We start from the raw sequence: 21,374 nt of genomic DNA on the forward strand, positions 1-21,374 counted from the left end.
CGACAGCAACGATATAGACCTAGATGCAGTATACTGCACAGATCCTTTCGCAGTGCACTTCTGCATGTCCCTATGTTATCTCACAACGTGTCATCTAATTCTGTCATCATACAATTCAGTATATAATTAACATGTATATACTCACACATACAATATGGCACCGAAGCTTGTGTAATGTAATCTTACTTAGCCATTGCAGGTTGGCTAAAATTGTGTGGCTCTTACGCCTGATTTTAGCTGGTGGTTAGATGTTTAGAGAGGCCATCTGGGATGCAGAAGGTCCCTGGTTCACCCCCGGCCCTGGTCTGTGTTGAAGTGTCCCTGAACAAGACCCCTAAGTCCTCCCTGGGCACTGTATTAACCCATTAAGACCTGAGGCGATTCTTTAAAAAAAATCTAAATCTCAACAGTTTTTTGAAAAAAATCTGGAAAATATTTTTTCAAGATTTTTCAAAAATCAAGCTCGTGTGCCGCGCTACGAGCTTGTAGATCTGCTATTTTTGAATAGCCCAAAGAAATCTTAAAATGAGACGCAGATGCGTTCCCGGTCTTAATGGGTTAATAGTTATGATGGGTTAAACTTACAGTATGTAATGTGACACACAATACCCCCTTTCCATTTGTTGTATAAAGTATAAATCCAGCTTTATATTGAGTGAGGCGGCCCCCCTACAGGACTCCACCTGGAACTGTAGGGGAGGTAATTATTGTGTAATTGTTAGTGTTGCCGCAGCAGTTAGTGGAGCGTAAGAGGGGGGCTTGTCGAGTTGTCTCAAAAATCGATACGCAGCGCTGTAAGGCCACCCCGCCCCAAGCCCTGGCCATTCCTTTGAGCTTTAATGGCTTACATTGCATGAAAGCCCATGTATCCCCGGACACAGACACACACGGAGAGAGAGAGAGACAGGGAGCGAGGGAAGCCTGTCCTCTTGAAGTAATGTAGTGGAACCTTCCTCCCATGTGTCCGCTGTTCTCATCTCTTCAGATGAGCTGTTTCTAAAAAGCTGTCAAGACTAGCGTGTGTGCATGCAGCAATGTGTTAACTTTGTGTAAGCTTTTGGTCTTCCTAGCCTCTTGAAGCGCCATGTGTATTAGATGGAGTGTGTTAGTGTAGTAGTGTGTCTGGGTAGCCAGGTCCCCGCTGTGCGTCATATGGGACCTAATGGGAACCAGAGCTTGGCAGGAACAGGTGACACCAGTGCTGAGCCAAAGAACAAAGCGATATTCAATATTCTGTGTGTGTGTGTGTGTGTGTGTGTGTGTGTGTGTGTGTGTGTGTGTGTGTGTGTGTGTGTGTGTGTGTGTGTGTGTGTGTGCGTGTGCGTGCGCGCGTGTGTGTGTGTACTCTTCTACATACAGTTCTACTTTTAGTATTGTAATAGACGATTGAAATTCCATATTTATGAAGCATTAGTTAGCATTTAACCTGAATGTTCTGTGAGATTGTGATCTAGTAGTATATCTTCGGTTGACGTGCAACCAACCACAAAATAAAGTGAAGTTTTATTGATCCGCAGAGCAAAATTAAGGTATCATAGCAGAAATACTGAAACAGGAGAGGCAGGGGTAAACGTAAAAGGGTCTAATAATGGTGTGGAGTCCCTATGAAATGGCAAGTTATTAGGTGTGCAGTTTGTGGACTTTGCGTTCGATCAGAGCACTTGGAGGCCAGTCGTAGAATTCCATATTTGGGCAAGATTGACGTCATGTTGATGATGTGTGGAACTCCATATTTAGACAAAGTTTTGACATACAGATTAAGTGTAACTCCATATTTGGCCAAAACTGATGTCATTGATGACATGTGGAATACTGGAATTCCATAATGTGGGCAAGATTTTTTGGGACATGCAATGAGGACAAACGGTGTGCTAGACAGCATTTGCCGTACTCGCCGCCATGTCCCTGTTCTGCAACACTGCTGCTCTGCTCTTGAAGCCCACTAGAGTATTCCCAGCCATGATCTCTGCTGCTCGCCAGTTCGGTACAGTTGGTCAATATGAATACATCTTGGTGGAAAAGCGTGGGGAAAAGCAGAATGTTGGTTTCATCCAACTGAACCGGCCCAAGGCTATGAACGCTTTGTGTGATGGACTGATGTTAGAGGTGGGACGGGCCCTCGACGCCTTCGAAGTCGACGGAGATGTCGGAGCCGTCGTCATCACTGGCAGTGAGAGGGCCTTTGCTGCGGGGGCGGACATTAAAGAGATGCAGAACCGAACCTTCCAGGAGTGTTATGGTGGGAACTTCCTGGCTCACTGGAACAGAGTGTCTACTGTCAAGAAGCCCGTGATTGCCGCTGTCAACGGATTTGCTCTGGGTGGGGGCTGTGAGTTGGCGATGATGTGTGACATAATTTATGCGGGAGAGAAGGCTCAGTTTGGCCAACCGGAGATTCTGTTGGGTACCATCCCTGGAGCGGGGGGAACTCAGCGGCTCACTCGTGCCGTGGGGAAATCACTGGCTATGGAGATGGTACTAACAGGAGATAGGATTAATGCTCAGGAGGCCAAGCAGTCGGGTCTGGTGAGTAAAGTTGTTCCGGTGGAACAGGTGGTGTCAGAAGCCATTAAATGTGGTGAGAAGATTGCTAGCAATTCCAAGCTAGTTTCAGCCATGGCAAAGGAGGCTGTTAATGCAGCTTATGAACTGGCTTTGGCCGAGGGGAATCGGTTGGAGACGCGCTTATTCTATGCTACCTTTGCCACGGAGGATCGTAAGGAAGGCATGACTGCATTTGTGCAGAAGCGAAAGGCCATCTTCCAAGACAAGTAGAGTGGATAAGGATAACATCTGAGTTAACATCAGCTTGCCATTGCCCGTCTGAAATCTGTTCTGTCACCATAACTTTGTATCTATTATATTTCACATAACATAAAATAAAATAACTACATAGCTTCATGTGGATCTCGTACTTCATGCCAGTCTGTATCATCAGGTCATCTATGATCTCATGCATGACTCCATAATTGGGCAAAGCTTAAATAGTCCAGGCGTTTCGGGCCAGAATCGTGCACTTTACGATACAAGCATGAAATTTGGCACACAGTTAGAGCATGCCATAAGGAACATTTTTGGCTATAGGGCCATCGCAGATTTGTCCTGTGGTAACCATGGCAGCCATTTTCCCAAATGGCCTCCATCTGCTGTTATTTTACCAATAACTCAGGTGCTAGACCACCTAGGATCTTGATTCTGGTGACTAATCCTACATTTTCAAGGATGAGGAATACAGCGGTACTATTTACAACATTCTACTACCTAACTGCATATATCTGGCATTCAGTTAATTAAATAATAATAAACCCATCAAAATATGTAATGATGTAGTACAGTAGATGTTTTCAAACTGACACGTGAGAGTCAAGAATGCAGTACTTCACTGTTTCTTTTATTAGTAGTAGTATTGCATAATTATTTTCAATGGACTATAAGACACAACAAAGGCAGAGTACTCATGAGTCATAGCCTAATGGCATATAGACCAATTATTTGTTTACCAACATTGAGACTGGACGCACAGGTGATTGTTTCACGCAATCAATTCTCAACCTGTTGTTTTGGGGTGCGCTGATTTCAGCACACCCCAACCCCCTCTTGTGTGTTGGCTAGTGAGGCGCGTCCTAGCGAGACCTGATAGAATGGGTTTCATTGCGCGCATACTGGTTCCGCGCAGACTGGTTCTTATCAGTGTGACGTCGTCTGTTAAGGGGTCTATTCAATAAAGCCAGATAATCTACACAATGTTAGTTGCACAGTCCACCACAGTAGCAAAGGGCAGTACACTGAAGTGCTGCCTTAACACATCTGCATTGTCCACTGCATCCCTTTTTGCAACCACAGCGGAGGAGTTCCCGAAAGGCCAGGCTCGCTTCTGTGTGGTCCAGTGCACTTCCCATCCTCCTGTCAAAATTAGAATCAGCTTTATTGTCAGATCACAGGTTTACAAGTGTAAAGAAGTGGATTAAATTATTTGTATTCACCTGTCTCCTTCCTCTTCCACCCCCATTCACCTGGGGATGGGAGTTCAGGGGCTGCAACCATCGCCTGTCCCCAATAATGGCCAGCTTGGTAGGCTGCCCTCTTTGTATGTTGAATCAGTGCAGCTCGTGTTGGGGGGAGTCCATCAATTGTTCTGCCCTTCTGGGTGAATAGCTGCTTCCGTGCCTGAATCACTGATGCCTGGCCGCTAGTGCGGTCATAGAGCAATACCACAAAACGCTCCAGAGGCTCCATCCAGTCATCTATTTTGTCTGGGATGGCAGCTAAGGAACTGAAGGCACGTGTGACGTCACCATAGGTTTTCCAGGTCTCCCATGCCGTCTTCTTGCCTCTGCCTCCAAAAGATGACACTGTGTCACATCCAGTAAAGGCATCGAACATGGGTAAGGCTAAGCATCGATCTGGGCCTAATGCCCTTGCCATCTCATGAGCTGCTAAGTTACGGAAACTTTTCCCAGTTCCAAAAGCAACCCACAGCTCAGTCAAGTGCAGGCGTTGGGCTGACGTTACTGCCAGGACTAGCACATCCGTGTCTACTGTGCGTATTGTCACCTTGCTATACCCTTTCTTCACAGCATCTTCTAGGTGTAATATGACACGAGTATCAGCCTCCTCATGTACTGTAGTTAGTTAGGTAGTTACTAGCATGTTGTGAATAGTACCACTGTATTCCTCATCCTTGAAAATGTAGGATTAGTCACCAGAATCAAGATCCTAGGTGGTCTAGCACCTGAGTCATTGGTAAAATGACAGCAGGTGGTGGCCATTTTGAAAGATGGCTGCCATGGTTACCACAAGACAATTCTAAATAGTACCACTGTATTCCTCATCCTTGAAAATGTAGGATTAGTCACCAGAATCAAGATCCTAGGTGGTCTAGCACCTGAGTTATTGGTAAAATAACAGCAGATGGAGGCCATTTTGGAAAATGGCTGCCATGGTTACCACAGGACAAATCTGCGATGGCCCTATAGCCAAAAATGTTCCTTATGGCATGCTCTAACTGTGTGCCAAATTTCATGCTTGTATCGTAAAGTGCACGATTCCATCAAAATATGGCCCGAAACGCTTGGACTAAAAGGGATATTTCACTTTCAGAAAAACTTTTGGTGATTTTATCATCTACTCAAGCCTTTGTGACCCCCCAGACAGTTTTTAAGTTGCTTGATTCAGTATTTAGATATTTGATTTTCATTTTATCAGACACGCCCCCTTCCTATACAAACCCATTGTAACTTCAAACTCCATTTTAACCATGTTAGATTCATCAAAAACACCCGTCCTTGGTTCTGGTGACTCACCCTGCCCTCCTAATGCGTGAGGGGGCCGTGTTTTTCCGAGATTTTTTTAAATTTATTTTATTTTATTTTTTTATTGTATTTTATTTTTTTCATTTTCCAAAAAAAATATAAAAAATAAATGAAAAAAGTAATCGAAAAAACACGGCCCCCTCACGCATTAGGGGGGCCGTAGGAAACGGGTGAACCAAGGATGGGTGTTTTTGATGAATCTAACATGTTAAAAATGGAGTTTGAAGTTACAATGGGTTTGTATAGGAAGGGGGCGTGTCTGATAAAATGAATATCTAATATCTTAATATTGAATCAAGCAGCTTAAAAACTGTCTGCGGGGCTCACAAAAGCCTGAGTAGATGATACAATCACCAAAAGTTTTTTTGAAAGTGAAATATCCCTTTAAGCCCGATTTGACTGCCTTTGACTTCCATTATAAAATTCAATCAAGTTAAGAATTCTTTCAGTGGCGTATTGACGTCGATGACGATGATGTCATTGACACATAAGTGCGTCGTCAACTTTGCCCAATTTTGGGCAATCCGAGCCTTGACTTCCATTATAAAATACAAAATTGTGATAGTTTGTCCTCAAGGAGGACATTATTTTTCCACAGTAGGTGCTTGCATAACACAAACACAAGACAGTACAGAACCATACAGAATGAAACAAAAACAGGATTTAAAGCAATTAAATACTTAATTACAGGGGTCACGCAACAGAGTTAGGGATTGACCAAAAAAAAATGGTAACTGTAAGAAGAGGTTACGTATTTATATGTCTGGCTGGGGCTTTAGTCCCACAAAACAGGCCTTCTTACACATAGGTGTAGTATACTATACCTACAGTCACAAAGAAGGGGGGTGGATATAAAGTACTGGTAGAGTGCGTGGTCTTGGTAGAGTGGGTGGTCTGAGTCATGTATGATTGTGAGTGCTTTGCAGGTCAGGGACGAGGTGACACAGTCGTTATACAATAGGTTGGATGTGGGAATACCAATGAGTTTCCTGGCCCTCACTCTTCATCACTATTTATCTCTCTCTCTGATAGAATCTAGGGCTGGGCGATATATCAATATTATATTGATATAATGATATGAGACTAGATATTATTGTGATAATATGTGACATACAGTACGTTTTGTCTTTTATACTGGTTTGGAAAAGTCGATTGGCAATCAAAAAGAGCCTATCTAAAATAGCACTTGTGCCGTCCCACTGTGTAAGGAATGGAGCACACTGTAAAACTCCTGAGTGTTCATTTAACACAGAGATTGTATAAATGGAACCAAATGGACCCAAAACAAAGTAAATCAAAACCAACAATTATCATCTCTTCATGAGGTCTGCCGAAAGTGAGACACACCTGGTGTGTGTGTGTGTGTGTGTGTGTGTGTGTGTGTGTGTGTGTGTGTGTGTGTGTGTGTGCGTGTGCGTGTGCGTGTGTGTGTGGGAAGAATGTGTCACTCTTCACACATGAAAACACAACTCGGAGGGCGTTACGTCTTCACACACCCACTCCGTTTTCCCTCCCGGTGTTTGGCGCTAATTTGTTTATTTACAGTAGATGGCATCAGAGGAAATGCTCGCACACATCAGAGGTGCGTGTGTGTGTTACTACACTCTTTTGTGAGGAGCCCAAGAGGAATGGTGCTTCAGCGATGGAAGGCAGACACAGGAATGAGCAAGAAAGAAATGGAGAGAGCTTCCTGTCCCCTTTAAAGCCAAATTCATACTTCAGCATATGCTTGTAGATGGTCTATTTTTGGCACGCGACGTGGTCGCACGTTGGAGCATAAATTGATTGATTGATTGAATACTTTATTTAGAAGTTTGCAGAAAAAAGCACATGAAAGTACAGTTCAAACACAAGGTCAACTAAATAGGATAAACATTAAAAAAAAGCCTATGGCTTGTTTCAATTTGGGTCCTTTGTACTCAATTCACAGTGACATTAAATGACAGACAGATATACACTACTATGCAGAACATCATATAAACAGTTTAAAAATAAGAATAAGAAAAACGAGAAATATGTACAGTAAACAGTGTTGGTGGGGGGGGGGGGGGGGGGCTGGGTTAGCATTCAGAGCATTAAGAGTGCAGTGAAGATCCAAACATACAACACACGAACAACGTAGATCTAAGCTGTGCTGGATAGGGAAATCGGAGGTGCAATAAATGAGTGAAACCAGGAATTGAGTATCTTTCCATCCAACGTTGTTCTTCCTTCCTCTTTGTACGCAACACACACGCACATCCACACAATGTTCTTCTGCGAATGACCCAATTCTTGATCCCATGTTAATGAGTCGGTTTGATGCAAGTGTTTTTTCAAAAGAGTTTGCTGGTGGTGGTGGGGAGGAGCTGTAGGCTACAGCAAGTTCTTATACTGTATGCATGCTCTGCCAGCCAGTCAAAAAAGTCCCAGCTGATTTTTATATTTTCATTAGGTGTGCCTGTGCCATCATGCTCGTTTGAAGCAGGGGTAGATGTCTACTTCAACCAATCAGATTGCTTCGTCGGAACTTATCACCATTAATTAATGGTGAGGACCAGGAGTTAATGATGAGTTCATTAAATTCATGATGAATTAATGTATGAGTTTATCATTAATTCATCATTAATTAAGTGTTAATTACGTATAGGAATTTGCATGCTCAAGTAAAGTGTGACCGAAAAGGGTTTTTCTTTTTAATATGGTTCCAGGGTCTTTCAGAAGTGACTTACAAGATTTCAAAAAATAATAGAAAAAAGAAGATCTACATGCCCACAACGCATCGCATCGAGGTGTGTTGTGAGCTTGTAGATTGACTATTTTTGGGTGACACGTCACACGTTATTGTGAAATAAGTCAGACACATACACACACACACACACACACAAAATATAGGGGCGGCAGTGGCTCAGGGGTAGTGGCCGGATGGGAACCGGAAGGTTCCCAGTACGATCCCGGGCTCCCCCACAGTTGGTGTCGAAGTGTCCTTGACCAAGGCGCTGAACCCCTAATTGCTCCCGATGAGCAGATTGGGGCCTTGCATGGTTTCCTCCACCATCGGTGTGTGTGAATGGGTGAATGTAATGCACTAAAGCGCTTAGGATAAAAGTGCTATATAAATGCACCATTTACCATTTATATATACATACATGCATACATACATGCACGCATACTGTATACACGCACGCACTCTGTACATCTCCATGTCTCCTTATATGGACATGTTTAAAGCGCACACTCACGCATACCCACACACACTCACTCACATACAGTACAAGATACATAGCACATACACCTGTCCGTGCACATCCAACACACATTATATACGCATATGCAAGTGAATGCACATCAATGTTATTTCCACATATAAAAGCCGTGGTCAGACAAAGAGACCTCGCCCTATTCTTCGCGCCAATCACATCATGAAACAGTGCCAGATTGAACCTGTGACTTTTCTTAAAAAAAAGGATTTACTGACTGAGTCCCACATTTTTTCCCATCCTGCAAACACCCAAATACAAAACATTTCACCACACTCCATCATTTTGTTGTGTCCATGAGAAGGGAGAGGATATTCACAGATGGAGTAAGAGCAGGAGAGAGAAAACAAAACACAGGATAGAAACTGGTCAAATAATCAAAAGATATATACATACAGTTACAGTACAGATAGCATATGTAGTAGCAGGTTAGGTATGTACATGATGTTTAGAATATTGTCTTACAATGTCTAAATACTGCTGTGCTGTTGGGCTCTCTTATGAAACTCTTGTTATAACAATGCTGTTTCTCAGCATATGACCCAAAGTGTGTCAAAAGATGTTGTCCAACTTGCACAATGTCAGGTTTATTCACTCCAGTGAGATACACGTGACTTGAAGAGCTGCTGGACTAGATGCACATGCAGTGCAATATATATTTTCTGCATGTCAGCTTGTGATCTGTACATTTCGGAGCCAGAGGCTATTTACATTCAGCAGGCGTTGTGGTGTGTGTGGTGACATCAGGAATCCCAAGGGGCGGAAGACAAGACTTGTTTGACAGCTTCAGCTATCTGGCTCAGCGTTGCCATGTCCGCTTATTATATCAGACTTTGGGCTTGTTTTTCTGTAACGTTGCTTGTAAATATTGGTTATTAGCAGGTTGCATTTTTTTGGGCTTGTTTCTAAAGAGTGCAGGTGCTTATTTGAGCTTGTTTCCTAATGTTGTTTAAACCAGTGGTTCTCAACCATTTTCATGTCAAGGACACCCCCCCCCCCCCCCCCATTAATATGTATTTGTCCACGCCCATCTGAAAATATTTTGTGCCAGGGACCCCCGTACCAGATTTGTGTTCCAAACATATTCCACATTTTGTCACTTTTTTCCAGAATTGTTTTGAAAATAGCAGATCTACAAGCTCACAACGCGTTTCGGCTATTTTCAAATGACCGATGTATAGGTTTAAAATGCTCATGTGGCCTGTAGTCGCTTCTTTTGGGCTTGTTTTCATAGACCTGGTTGCTTATTTCTCTCACAAAATCTGTCAACCAGCGATCTGGCTGTGTATCCATAGAGGGTCTTTTGTTAGCATGTCAGTTTGTAGGGTGTGTCCAAGGCGGGGGCCTACAGTATGTGTTAATGAGGAATTTACCAGCAGCCAAAAATACCCCGCCCACAGAATGTAAACAAAACACACAAATGTACAGCAGAGCAGGACATCCTATTGATTGTCTCCCAACTCACTGTCATTTACACAGCCTCAGCAGAGAACTGATAAACACAAACATCACGTACTGTACATACACGCATAGGCTACACACTAACATTCTTAAAGGAGACACACCATGAATTTCACTTTTTTTTATTTTTTTGGTATTTTTTGGGCTCCCCAGTGTCTCTTGTACCCCAAAAAATATTTTGTTTTAACATTCAGTCATTCATTCTCATTTCAGAGATTTTCAGAATGGGCGTGTCTGAACAGGCCATCTCAGAATGGCAAGTTTGCTTACCTCACGAAACTTTCTGCCCATGTATTTTGACAGACAGAATTGCTCAGTACCGCAGTACAGCACCCCTCTGCCCAACAGGACGTTTTGGTATTGCAGCTGAAAGTGCTTTATACGCCTGAGAGAATTGACTTGGGATGAGTATATCTGAGTGTTGATTTAGGCTCAAACCTTTTGAAAATGGTTTGAGGGACATACACCATATGATATTAAATATCAAATATATTTTTTAAATTCATGGTGTGTCTCCTTTAAGTCTTAATTTAACAATTTACCCTATACTTAGTTGACAGATCCTCAGTCTTAATTTAATCATTTAACCCTTTAGTTGACCGGGGGTCCCCCAGGGCTCTATACTAGGTCCGCTAGTATCTCCCTTTACACCATTATCTCCTCATTGATAATAGCCGATCTACAGACTCGTAGATCTGGAATTTTTGCTGAATGTTTGCCCCTGGAATAGGGACGCTAATGGTAAATCTGAAAGTGTGGAAATGTATCCAACCAAATGGATCCATGAGGTTGAGTTACAAATGGACAAATTCTCTTTGCACTAGTCCATATCCAGTCTCTGTATATTGACACCTTGTTCATGGTGGCCTGCCTTACAGCATGCTGCTCTAGCTCTACTTGACCCGGCTTCCTGCAGTGAAAATAATCACCTGTGTGTTTGTGCACGCCACCTGATCCCCCGTCGCTTCCTGAGGGATTCAGAGCGAGACTGAGATCTTCAACCACACACTGCGGTGCCACGCACACATCTGTCGTTTGTATAGGATGATTTATGTACTTCGTCATACGATGATGTCGGAAGCCAAAAATAGTCGGTCTACAAGCTCACAACGCTTGTGGATGCGACGTGTTGTGAGCTTGTAGGTCTGCTCTTTTCGGTGTGTAACACCATTGTACAGAAGAGCATAGATTAGCCCGTTGGTCAGTTCCCAAAATAAATGACCAAAACATTTTAAAAAAATAGTCTCTGGTCCTTATTTTGGATTTGACGTCGGCGTTGTTGGCCCCTCCTCAATGAGGATGGAGTGTGTGACCCCGTGACAATAGAGATGAGATAAATAGAGATGATACATGGAAGCTTTCTACTCACTGATCACCATGGCAGTAAGACATCTGACGTGTGGCACTGTGGCGCCGCCATGTGGCAGATGTCTTTTGTGCGTCCCGAACTCATGCTTGTGTTGGAATTCAACAGACGCTTGAAATGGAATGACTGCCACCAATGTAGAGATGTTGATTTAAGCATTTTTTCCAAAGCCGCATGTGTATTATCAAGCGGTAATGAAGCTTTTCATTTGTCCTTTGGCTTTCTGTAATCAGTGTATACACAAACATGAAATTCATGTGTTTTCTTTGCCTTTTTTCTTTTGTCTTTATTCCTGTCATTGCTGAGCCATTGGGCTTGTTACAGAGGCATGAACTACAGGCAGCTAGTTGAAGGGTGTCATTAGCAAAAGCCAGTGTGGGGGGGGGGGGAGAGAGAGAGAGAGAGAGAGAGAGAGAGAGAGAGAGAGAAGTTTAAAGGAAGCAAAATAACAAATTAAGGGGGGGGGGGGGGGGGGTAGAGCTAGAACAGTCAGTGTGATTAAGACCACCTCCAATGTCAGGCCATGAAGAGGAACTCTCCAGGGTGGTAGTGTGGAGAGCAGGAAAAAATGAGTCTGTAATTTATAGTAAATACCTGCTCCCATTGTTGTGTAATGAGTTCTGTAATGGCACAGTGTGTATCTTAACAATAACCACAGCTGATGCCAAAAAATGACTTCAGAGGATTACTGTACTACAGGCCTATGTGTGTGTTTTCATTGGTGAATGTGGGTCAGGTATTCCACAGGGATTTCGACGTCTTCACCCACACGTACGCGCGTGCGTGCGTGCGTGGGTGTAGGTAGACTGCATATAAAGATGAATCATGAGATCATTTACTAGGAACCATTTATAAATTACTAGACCTTTTCTTCTAATGTCTCCCTAAGATTGAACTCTTTAAAGAGGGCCTATTATGCAAATTTACAGGTATTTTTATTCTGGGACTGCACTAGAGTGGCTTTCCATGACTCACATTGAGAAAAACTCCTTGACATCTGCTCATTTTGAAAGTAGAAAAAAAAAACATGGAAACCTAGCAGTCTATGATTACTTTATCATTTGTTTACCTCATTATTTGAAACGTTGAACACATCTAATATGAACATCTGACATTTTAACATTGTATATTATGACAGAGAATATGGTAAAGCATGATAGATCCCCTTTCAATTCCCAGCAGCGGTGCCTCAGGCTTGGCCGGGCGCTCCAGCAAACTCATATCGCCAGTGTTCGTGGGTGAGCAGCCGGCAGGGAGATTGTGTCCTTGTTGCTGCACTAGTGACTCCTGCTGTTTGACAGGGGAATAGCCTTTTCCACATAATGTGGCACATACAGTATACGGTGTACTGTGCTGTGTTGTATTGCACTCACAATTCCTGTTCTGTGTGAGCAAATTTGCTCAGCTGCTTGGTACAGAAAGTATAGCAAATGCTGAGCTTGGTTCAATTCTAAAAGCAGTCATGGTTATGTTAGGTACTGTACAGTAGGTTACCTTGGTTTACTTTAGCCTCGGCACCGCAGTGCTTCACAGGCCAGGGTGACATCACATGTGGATCAGTGGTTCCGCTACTTTCGGGTGGACAAGACATGTATTGTGCTGTCTGTGACCTCATTCAAGGACAAAGAGGATTTATTGAGCTTTGTCGATAAAGGAACAAGAGGGTGAATGAACGGCCTTAAAATATCTGATTCAGCGGGGAGGCTCAGTGGGTGCTTCAGCTAAGCTAATCTAGGATGTAGAGAAATCTTATTCATCACGTAATAGAGATTTACGATCAGACCGTGTGAGTGGCTTGACTTCCACCTCTCTAAGTTAGGGTTTTCCATCTTGATCCGCAGACACATTTTCCGAATGTGCTGGAATGTGAGTGAATCATTTCTCTATGTCAGCATACTCATTAACAAAGTTTGAGTCCTTTTATATGTAAAGAAATTAAACAAAATCCACTGTTTCCAGGCTGATAATTCTGCATGGTTCTGAAGCACAAATCCATAATTTGTCATGATCTTTTACAGATGTCCATATTCGGCAATACAAGACAGCTTTTGGCATAATTTTGGTTTGCTTCGTGCTCAGGGTAGACGTTGCCCCTAACTGAAATTCATAGCACCCGGCCTCTTCCTATATCTCACAGCCTTAACTGTCTCATAAAATATCAATTTAAGAGATTATGGGCAACATCTATCCGGCTGCCATGTGAATTCATGTCATCCACCTCCTTCCCTCTCCCCAGTACGTGGAAGCCATCAGCAACAAACAGACCGAGCTGGAGAGCTATATCGCAGAGGGCTACAAGAACGCTCTGTCTGAGGAGAGGCGGAGGTTCTGTTTCCTGGTGGACCGCCAGTGTGCCGTGGCCAAGAACAGTAACACCTACCACAGCAAGGTGAGAGAGGACAATGGTTTTAATCATTACCATCGACACCCCCACACTCATCCACTGCGTGCTTCTTTTGGGTTTACATTCTATTGGTAGTATGGTCTCAAGTGCCTGTTGTTTCTCGATTAAAACAAAAAGAAAAAGAAAAATCCTGTCAAAAATAAATCTTGCTGTTTTATTTAATGACATTCCCTTACATCTCACTCAAACCAGCGTCACTCACTGTACTTATTCATGCATTGAATCCAGGCAGTACATAGCCTGGTAAACCCTCCCTCCGGAAATCTCATTTCCATTTGATTTCAGGAAGGAGTCTGGTCTGAAACGCCTTTCTCCAATAATCGCTCTGCTCGCCGAGCCGACGAGCCTATCAGCGTCGTCGCTCATTGTTCTGTGATTGACAGCGACAGTTGGCCAATCAGGTGGCGAGTTCGAGTGAGCCCGAATGAACCCGAGTGCAGCCTGAGAGCCGCCGACAAAAGACGAACGGCAGCCATTGTTGTTCTCCGAGTGCCGTCACTTCTTAGTTTCGTTCTTAAAACGGTCTCAAACTTCTTTTTTGAGGCACGGAATTTACTATTAACATATCGTTTGGATAGAATTTAGTTGTTTAACTTCATATATGTGGTCAATTAATCATGACAGAGCCTATTTAAAAATATAAATTTAGAGAACCAGGGGCGGGGAGTGACACGCATGTATCCCAATAAGGCAACCTATTTTCGGCATGGCCGTCCCAAAAGTCCCGTTGCGTCACATAGTCTGGAGCTCGTCAAAATGAACTGCTCATTGGCTGAAGGGGAAAAACGATCATTGGTTGAAGGGGTTGTCAGTCAACGGTATTACTCCCGCCCAACTCCAGCCCACAGCGATTATTGCAGAAAGGCGTTTCAGACCAGACTCCTTCCTGAAATCAAATGGAAATGAGATTTCCGGAGGGAGGGTTTACCAGGCTAGGCAGTACATGCAGGTATTCATACATTGCGTCCAGGCAGTACGTACATGCAGGTATTCAGCATTGCATCCACACAGTACATACAGGTATTCATGCATTGCATCCGCGCAGTACATGCAGGTTTTCATGCATTGCATCCAGGCGGTAGCTGCAGAGGATATACTATCGTGACTCGGCTGCTGACATTGTCTCCAAAAAACGTTCATCAGCAGCTTTGTGTTACCTAAGAACTGTCTGTGTCTGAGACGTGCTTGTGCCCGAGCAGCGAGCACAGTAGCTGAACTGGGAGCAGAAGGCACGTGATGAGGGAATATGAAGGGAGGTGGAGGGCGAGTGGGCGGTGAGTGGAGACAAGTAAGGGGAGAACAGGAGAGTGGCCTACTTCTACAAGAACACTGCAGAGCCACCACTGGGCTGTGTTTGTCTCTTTCTCTCACACTCACGCTGTTTGCCATAGTCACTTCACTTTGCTCCATCTCAGTGGTGGATTAATGGTGTTGTTGCTGCTGTGCTGTTAGCATAAGAATATTGAGAGGAAAGACCACTGTGATTGATCAGAGGGCAAGGAACTCTGGACGGACAGAGTGAATAGTGAAAGGCAACACTGGATGAGTGTATCACTCTTGTGTGCACCCAGGGCCAACTGGGAATTAGTCATTCATTCACTACCCTAACCAACAGCCAGAAAGACTGAGGAGATAACACACGCACACACACGCAAACGTACACGCACACGTGCGCACACACACACGTGCACGCACGCACACACACACACACACACACGTGCACGCACGCACACACACACACACACACACACACACACACACACACACACACACACACACACACACACACACACACACACACACACACACACACACACACACACACACACACACACACACACACACACACACACACACACACACACACACACAGATCACTGTCACGACACCAACCATGCCGATCAGTGAAACACTCCCTGGCTCCATGACAAATGTGTGCAAAATACTTACTTCTGCAAAATGCTCACTGGTTTGTGGTGCGGAATTATAAAACATATGCTTCTGTTAACATGGCAACCATTAGTGTCTGGATTACAACAGAAAAACATGGTCTCAAATTAGAATTTAAAATCTCGGCACTATGTCATTATGTTAGCAGACTTTTTAATAATGTAATGATTTTAATATAATATATTAAGCATTATATGCTAATATCAAGTGCTAAGTGTCCAGACATGACTAGGACCAGTAGAAATTGAAGAATTATTCAGAACAAGGAATGGGTTTATACAGTAGCATGTCCAACAATGTGCATGGACATTCAGGTCTCATAGACTAGTGGTTCTCAAACCTTTTCATCTCAAGGACCCCCACACATATGTATTTGGCTGCGAACCCCCATCTGAAATGTTTTTTTTTGTGCCAGGGACCCCCATACAAGATTTGTGTTAAAATGTTTTTAAAATATTCCAAAATCGTTTCAAGATTTTTTTTAAATTTCAGATCTATAAGTTCACAACGTGTTGCATCATAGACTATACATACAACAGGAGATCACACAATATCCACGTGTCTCCCTGTCGGCCTATGGTAACACCTTGTTCATTAGCCACTTTCAACCTGGCGTCCCTAATTTGGGCATGTCATTATAGTCAAAAATTACCAAATCTTTCAAATATAACAAAAATAGTGTTGCGATGTGATGCGTTGTAAGTGTAGATTGGCTATTTTCTTTTTCTTTTTGCCATGTGACACGTTATATGACAAAAAATATATAAAATATAAAAATAGAGCTTCATGACAGGTGCGCATTCGTATGATTTTGCTATTTGTATGCTAATTCGGCTGATCCTTCCACCCACACACCCGGACACCTGCTCTCTCCGGGAGCCCACGCACAGGGACCACACAACTCTGGAGTCACTCAGACAGAGACGTGTGTTTTTTAAACTATACCTGCTTGAAAGAGAAAAGTTTGAGTTATACGCTATCTCCTCACCGTTCTTCCTCCAGCAAGAGTTTTGTTTCTTTGTTTCTTCAACTGCCTCCTCCTCCTCACTCGCTCGCTCGATGATGAATGCAAATGAGGCGTGGTTTTACGTAACCCCACTTGGGATTCCAAGTGCTCTGCTGTATAATGTATGGAGGAATTGCAAGTCAGCCCTTCAAATGCCCGTGGAGAGGCTCTGCATCCCATGAGTGTACTCATCGCTGTCTCTCCTTTCTCTCTCTCTGTCTGACTCTCTGTCTCTCTCTCTCTCTCTCTCTCTCTCTCTCTCTCTGACCCTCCTTCATCTCTTTCTTTCTCTGTCCATTCGTCTTCTTCCCTCTGATGCCTATATTTTTTTCTCCATCCTTTCCCTTTCGCTCTGCTCTTCACTTGCCTCTCCGTCTCACACTTCCTCACCCTCCACATCTCGCTCTTCCTCACCCTTTCATCTCGCTCTTCCTCACCCTCCACATCTCGCTCTTCCTCACCCTTTCATCTCGCTCTTCCTCACCCTTTCATCTCACTCTTCCTCACCCTACATGTGTTCAGGGGAAGGAGCTTCTATCCCAGAAGATCCCAGCATGGCAGCAGTCGTGCGCTGAGCCCAATAAGCTTCCCGATCGCGCCATGCTTTTGGCCCAGCAGATGGGTCAGGGGCCTGGTGCCCACCACCATGCAGGCTCCAAGGTCATCTCTGAACCCATCCCTGGCGCAAAACCCCTGCCGGTCCCCCCAGAGCTGGCTGCCCTCATGGCTAGCAGTGGCATGGCACAACAGGTTGGTTCCAGCTGGTTCCTGTTCTCATGCAATGCAGATCCCTGGGGCAGGGTGTTATGTAGGCATTTTTTTGTTCCACTCTGCTTTTTGTTTGTTTGGAAAAGAGGGTATTGAATGATTGACATCCGCTGCTTAACAATGCTTCATTCGGTTTATGTTGTGTTTATGAGTGTTTTCCTCAAACTGGTTGATTAGCCTAATACACCAGGGATTATCCAGGGATTCCTTTTCCCGAATGCTTTGAAGAGCTGTTGTGATGCAGGCCGGCATTTGCGCGCGTGTGTGTGCGTGCGTGCGGGTGTGAAGTGTGCTTCAGATCTCTGTTGGGGTGCAAAGATCTACACACATCGACAGTGAGAATGATGTATTCCGTGCCTATAACAATGCCTTTAATTAGGATTTTTGAGTGTGTTGTTGGGCAGTGAATGCCCCCCACTCTGCCCTTGGATGTTTCCGTTGCATCGTCATGACAGCTCTCAAAGCATCCTCAGAAACCCTCAGCGATGCAAATGACATCGTTAGTGGGCCATGCTAATTAGCTTGTTGCGTACAAGCAGCGGAACTGCTACCCTAGAAAGGGAAACTGAATAAATACTCAGCATTCACATAAAAGTGTATGGTCTGAGCTTCTAATTAAAAACTTTTTAACCCATGGTGCATGTAACTTGGTGGTGTGTGCTCCCAAAGAAAAACTCCCAAAGAATCTCATCCTCCAAGTAATCATCGAATGAATCATGGAACTTAGACGATGAGATTCAAGACACGATGGTGAGATACCTTCATCACCAACTTGACACTTGGCACCATACTCCCTTGGGTTCTCAGCAATACATATGTCAAGATTGTCAAAAGTCGATCGGTCAGCGGATACGCAAAGGACAGACAGACAGATACACATGCAGAGATTCAGCAAATTAATAGATAGATGCCTAATGTATAGTCATGTATAGCCGAACATATCCGATCTACAAGCTCACAACGCATTGCGATGTGACGCGTTGTGAGCTTGTAGATCGGCTATTCTATGAATCAGTCTTTAGCTGATCTGATCATTAATCAGCCTTTCCTGACCCACATCCACTTTCCAACTTGCACATTGTCACTGATGGGCTGCAGGACCATTACATAACAGCCTTGGTGATGCGAGAGAGAGAGGGGGGGGAGAGAAAAAGAGACGAGGGGAGGAAGAGGGGGATAGAGAGAGGGGGAGGGAGAGCGGGAGAGAGAGAGGGAGAGACAAAGGAGTGAGGGCATGCAAGAAACCATCTCTCAAGTGCTATGCAAATCCCTTCACCCCATTTGCACAGAGGCTAATGGGCGGGGCCGATGGAGGGATGTCGCTAATGAACGGCACGGCCCACGGAGAAGACTACCAGCACTGGATGGAGGGCAAGGCTGCTCAGGGCAAGGCCTCGCCACAGACCCAACGGCAGGGGGGGGAAGTGTACTCAAACACCCTGCCCGTCCGCAAGGTCGCCCCCGTCAAGAGCAAGACCACACTGAGTAAGGATGGGTGCAGAAGATGTCACACCGCACACTTAAGTGTAGTTTATACTTTGTCACATGACCTACACTATGACACAAAGAAGGGACTTATTTTTGACTAAAAAATGTTTTTTTCTTTCTCAAGCAAATCAGTAGAAAATACATAAGCATTTTCTGGAGTGACATCCACCCACATGGAGTGACACCCACAAGGCTTTGAAGACATTCATGTTATTCCAGAGCATTAGTAATGTGAACTAATGGAGTGAATGTTCTTGTTGTGCTGGTGTCGTGCATCGACAACAGAGATGAGAAGCTTGCAACACGTCACACAGTGTGGCGTGTTGTGAACTTGTAGATCTGTTATTTTCAGTGCGTGACACGATAAACCTGGCATATTAGACTTAGACTCATACTTGATGCACTGCTAATGGAAACAGGCCATAGCAAGCGGGAATTAGAGGAGGTGGGATATTTAAAAGTAGGAGAAAGTAGGAGGTAAAGTAGGTGAAATGGGACACAGCAATGGAAACATTCGAAATCTCTTGTAGGAGAGTATTTATCACTTGTCAGTCAGTTTGTCTGTCTGTATGTCCCAGGGGTAACTCTGATTTGGATCAAGCTTGGCACATACGTTTATTTATTCTAAAATATGTCAGTGGTCAAGGTCACAGCACACGGTCAAAGTTTATCCCTATGTTTTTTCACCCATGAAAAAACACTCATGACCTTTTACCCATGACCAGATACACAAGCTTACGGCGCGTCACTTTGTGCCGCGCTGTGAGCTTGTACATCTGCTGCTTTTGAACATTTTAGAAAAATCTTGAAAGTGTGAGAACTATTGATTTAGAAAGCATTTGTAGAATCGGTCTCAGGTCGAGGGGGGGGGGGGGTCCTTGAAATGTAAAGATTTGAGAACCACTGGTCCATAACATGGTCTCCCTTTGTCTTTCCCGTTGTCTGCGGTTCTTCCGTCCCCCTCCAGCGGAGACGCGCACGCTGCCCAGGTCCAGCTCCATGGCGGCGGGGCTGGAGAGGAACGGGAGGACCCGCGTCCAGGCCATCTTCTCACACGCGGCCGGTGACAACAGCACCCTGCTCAGCTTCTGTGATGGCGACGTCATCACCCTGCTGGTGCCCGAGGCCCGCGACGGCTGGCACTACGGCGAGAACGAGAAGAACAGAATGTGAGCAAGAGCACACTGCAGTGTGACTTTTGTCGACTAAAACTATGACGAAAAAATGTTTGTAGACTACCTTTTTTCACTGACGAAAACTAAATAAAAACAAAAATTCTAAGGTATGATGACTTAGACTAAATATATTGACAATTTCATCATCAAATTAAAATTATAAATGTTAGGGAGGGACTAGTGGAGAAGAGATCCAGTAGAACTAAAAGACAAGTGATTTTATTTTTGGTTGGTCGCTCGGAAAATAGCCGATCTACAAGCTCACAACGCGTCGCTCTGTGACACGTTGTGAGCTTGTAGACCGCATTGTGAGCTTGTAGATCGGATATTTTCAGCATGCAACCAAGTGTAAAATCAGGCATTACGATGCCGTCAAGGCCTGACAAAAATGATTTTTTGGCGACAAAATAAACTAGATTCCAGGGGGTTCCAGGGGGGTTCCAGGGGGTCCCCAGCTAAATGATTGATAGTCAGGCACCAAATGGAGCGTTACGGGTCTGTACTGTAACAACTGTCATGAGTTAATTCTCTCGAGGATTTTACAGTGTAGATTTATTATCTCCCAGAGATAATAAAGAGTTTCAATTCAGTGGTTCTCAACCTTTTCTAGATCAGGTTTGTTATATAGGTGGCCTGAATAATCAGTGAACATAATCACAAATGTTTAACAGCGTCCGTATTTGATTGGCCAACAAATGTCACAGAAAATGTTGCAAACATGACATCCGGATTTGAGTGACCAAGCTTTGCGTGACTTACTGCTCTGGTTGGTGCTACTAGATTTTCAAGCTAAATGTTTCCAAAAAATATATATTTTCAAAAATAGATCTATATAAGCTCACAACATGGCACAACACATTGTTGTACGACACATACCAAAAACAGCTGATATACAAGTTCACAAAATATATAGTAATAACTATTAAGTGGCTTATTGTCTCTCTCTGGGGTTCGAAAGCGTTTTGTTGTTAATTATGATGCATGGCTAACGTGCGTCTCTTCTGCCTCTGCCAGGCGTGGCTGGTTTCCTTTCTCCTACACACGGCTCATCTCCGATGGTGACGGTGACTCCATGAGACAGCTTCGAGTGCACAAGTATGTGTTCCTCAGTCACACCACAGAGCTGAGATTTCAGCCACACCTTTTACTACTACACACTGTCCAGCTATGTAGACCATAGACGGGTTTCCTGTTAGTAAACATGA

The 21,374-nt window shown here is 44.1% G+C and overlaps 2 protein-coding genes across 4 annotated transcripts in view; both read left to right on the plus strand.

Annotated features, from left to right (window-relative positions):
• baiap2b (BAR/IMD domain containing adaptor protein 2b) overlaps positions 1 to 21,374 on the plus strand; it is a 94,710-nt gene that overhangs the window by 67,045 nt on the left and 6,291 nt on the right. For all 3 annotated transcript variants that reach the window (XM_084078026.1, XM_084078027.1, XM_084078028.1), the window contains 5 exons: positions 13,615 to 13,767; positions 17,261 to 17,488; positions 18,796 to 18,991; positions 19,962 to 20,163; positions 21,184 to 21,264. In XM_084078026.1, coding sequence (XP_083934152.1) covers positions 13,615 to 13,767; positions 17,261 to 17,488; positions 18,796 to 18,991; positions 19,962 to 20,163; positions 21,184 to 21,264 — 860 coding nt within the window. The remainder of the gene's footprint in view (positions 1 to 13,614; positions 13,768 to 17,260; positions 17,489 to 18,795; positions 18,992 to 19,961; positions 20,164 to 21,183; positions 21,265 to 21,374) is intronic.
• LOC311059912 (enoyl-CoA hydratase, mitochondrial-like) lies at positions 1,900 to 2,775 on the plus strand (the record flags this gene model as incomplete). The annotated part of the gene is made up of 1 exon (XM_084078029.1): positions 1,900 to 2,775. The coding sequence occupies one exon, from the start codon at positions 1,900 to 1,902 to the stop codon at positions 2,773 to 2,775; it is 876 nt and encodes a 291-aa protein (XP_083934155.1).

Source organism: Gymnoscopelus microlampas (genome assembly GCF_963454915.1).
Source record: "Gymnoscopelus microlampas genome assembly, chromosome: 14".
Classification (NCBI taxonomy): Eukaryota; Metazoa; Chordata; class Actinopteri; order Myctophiformes; family Myctophidae; genus Gymnoscopelus; species Gymnoscopelus microlampas.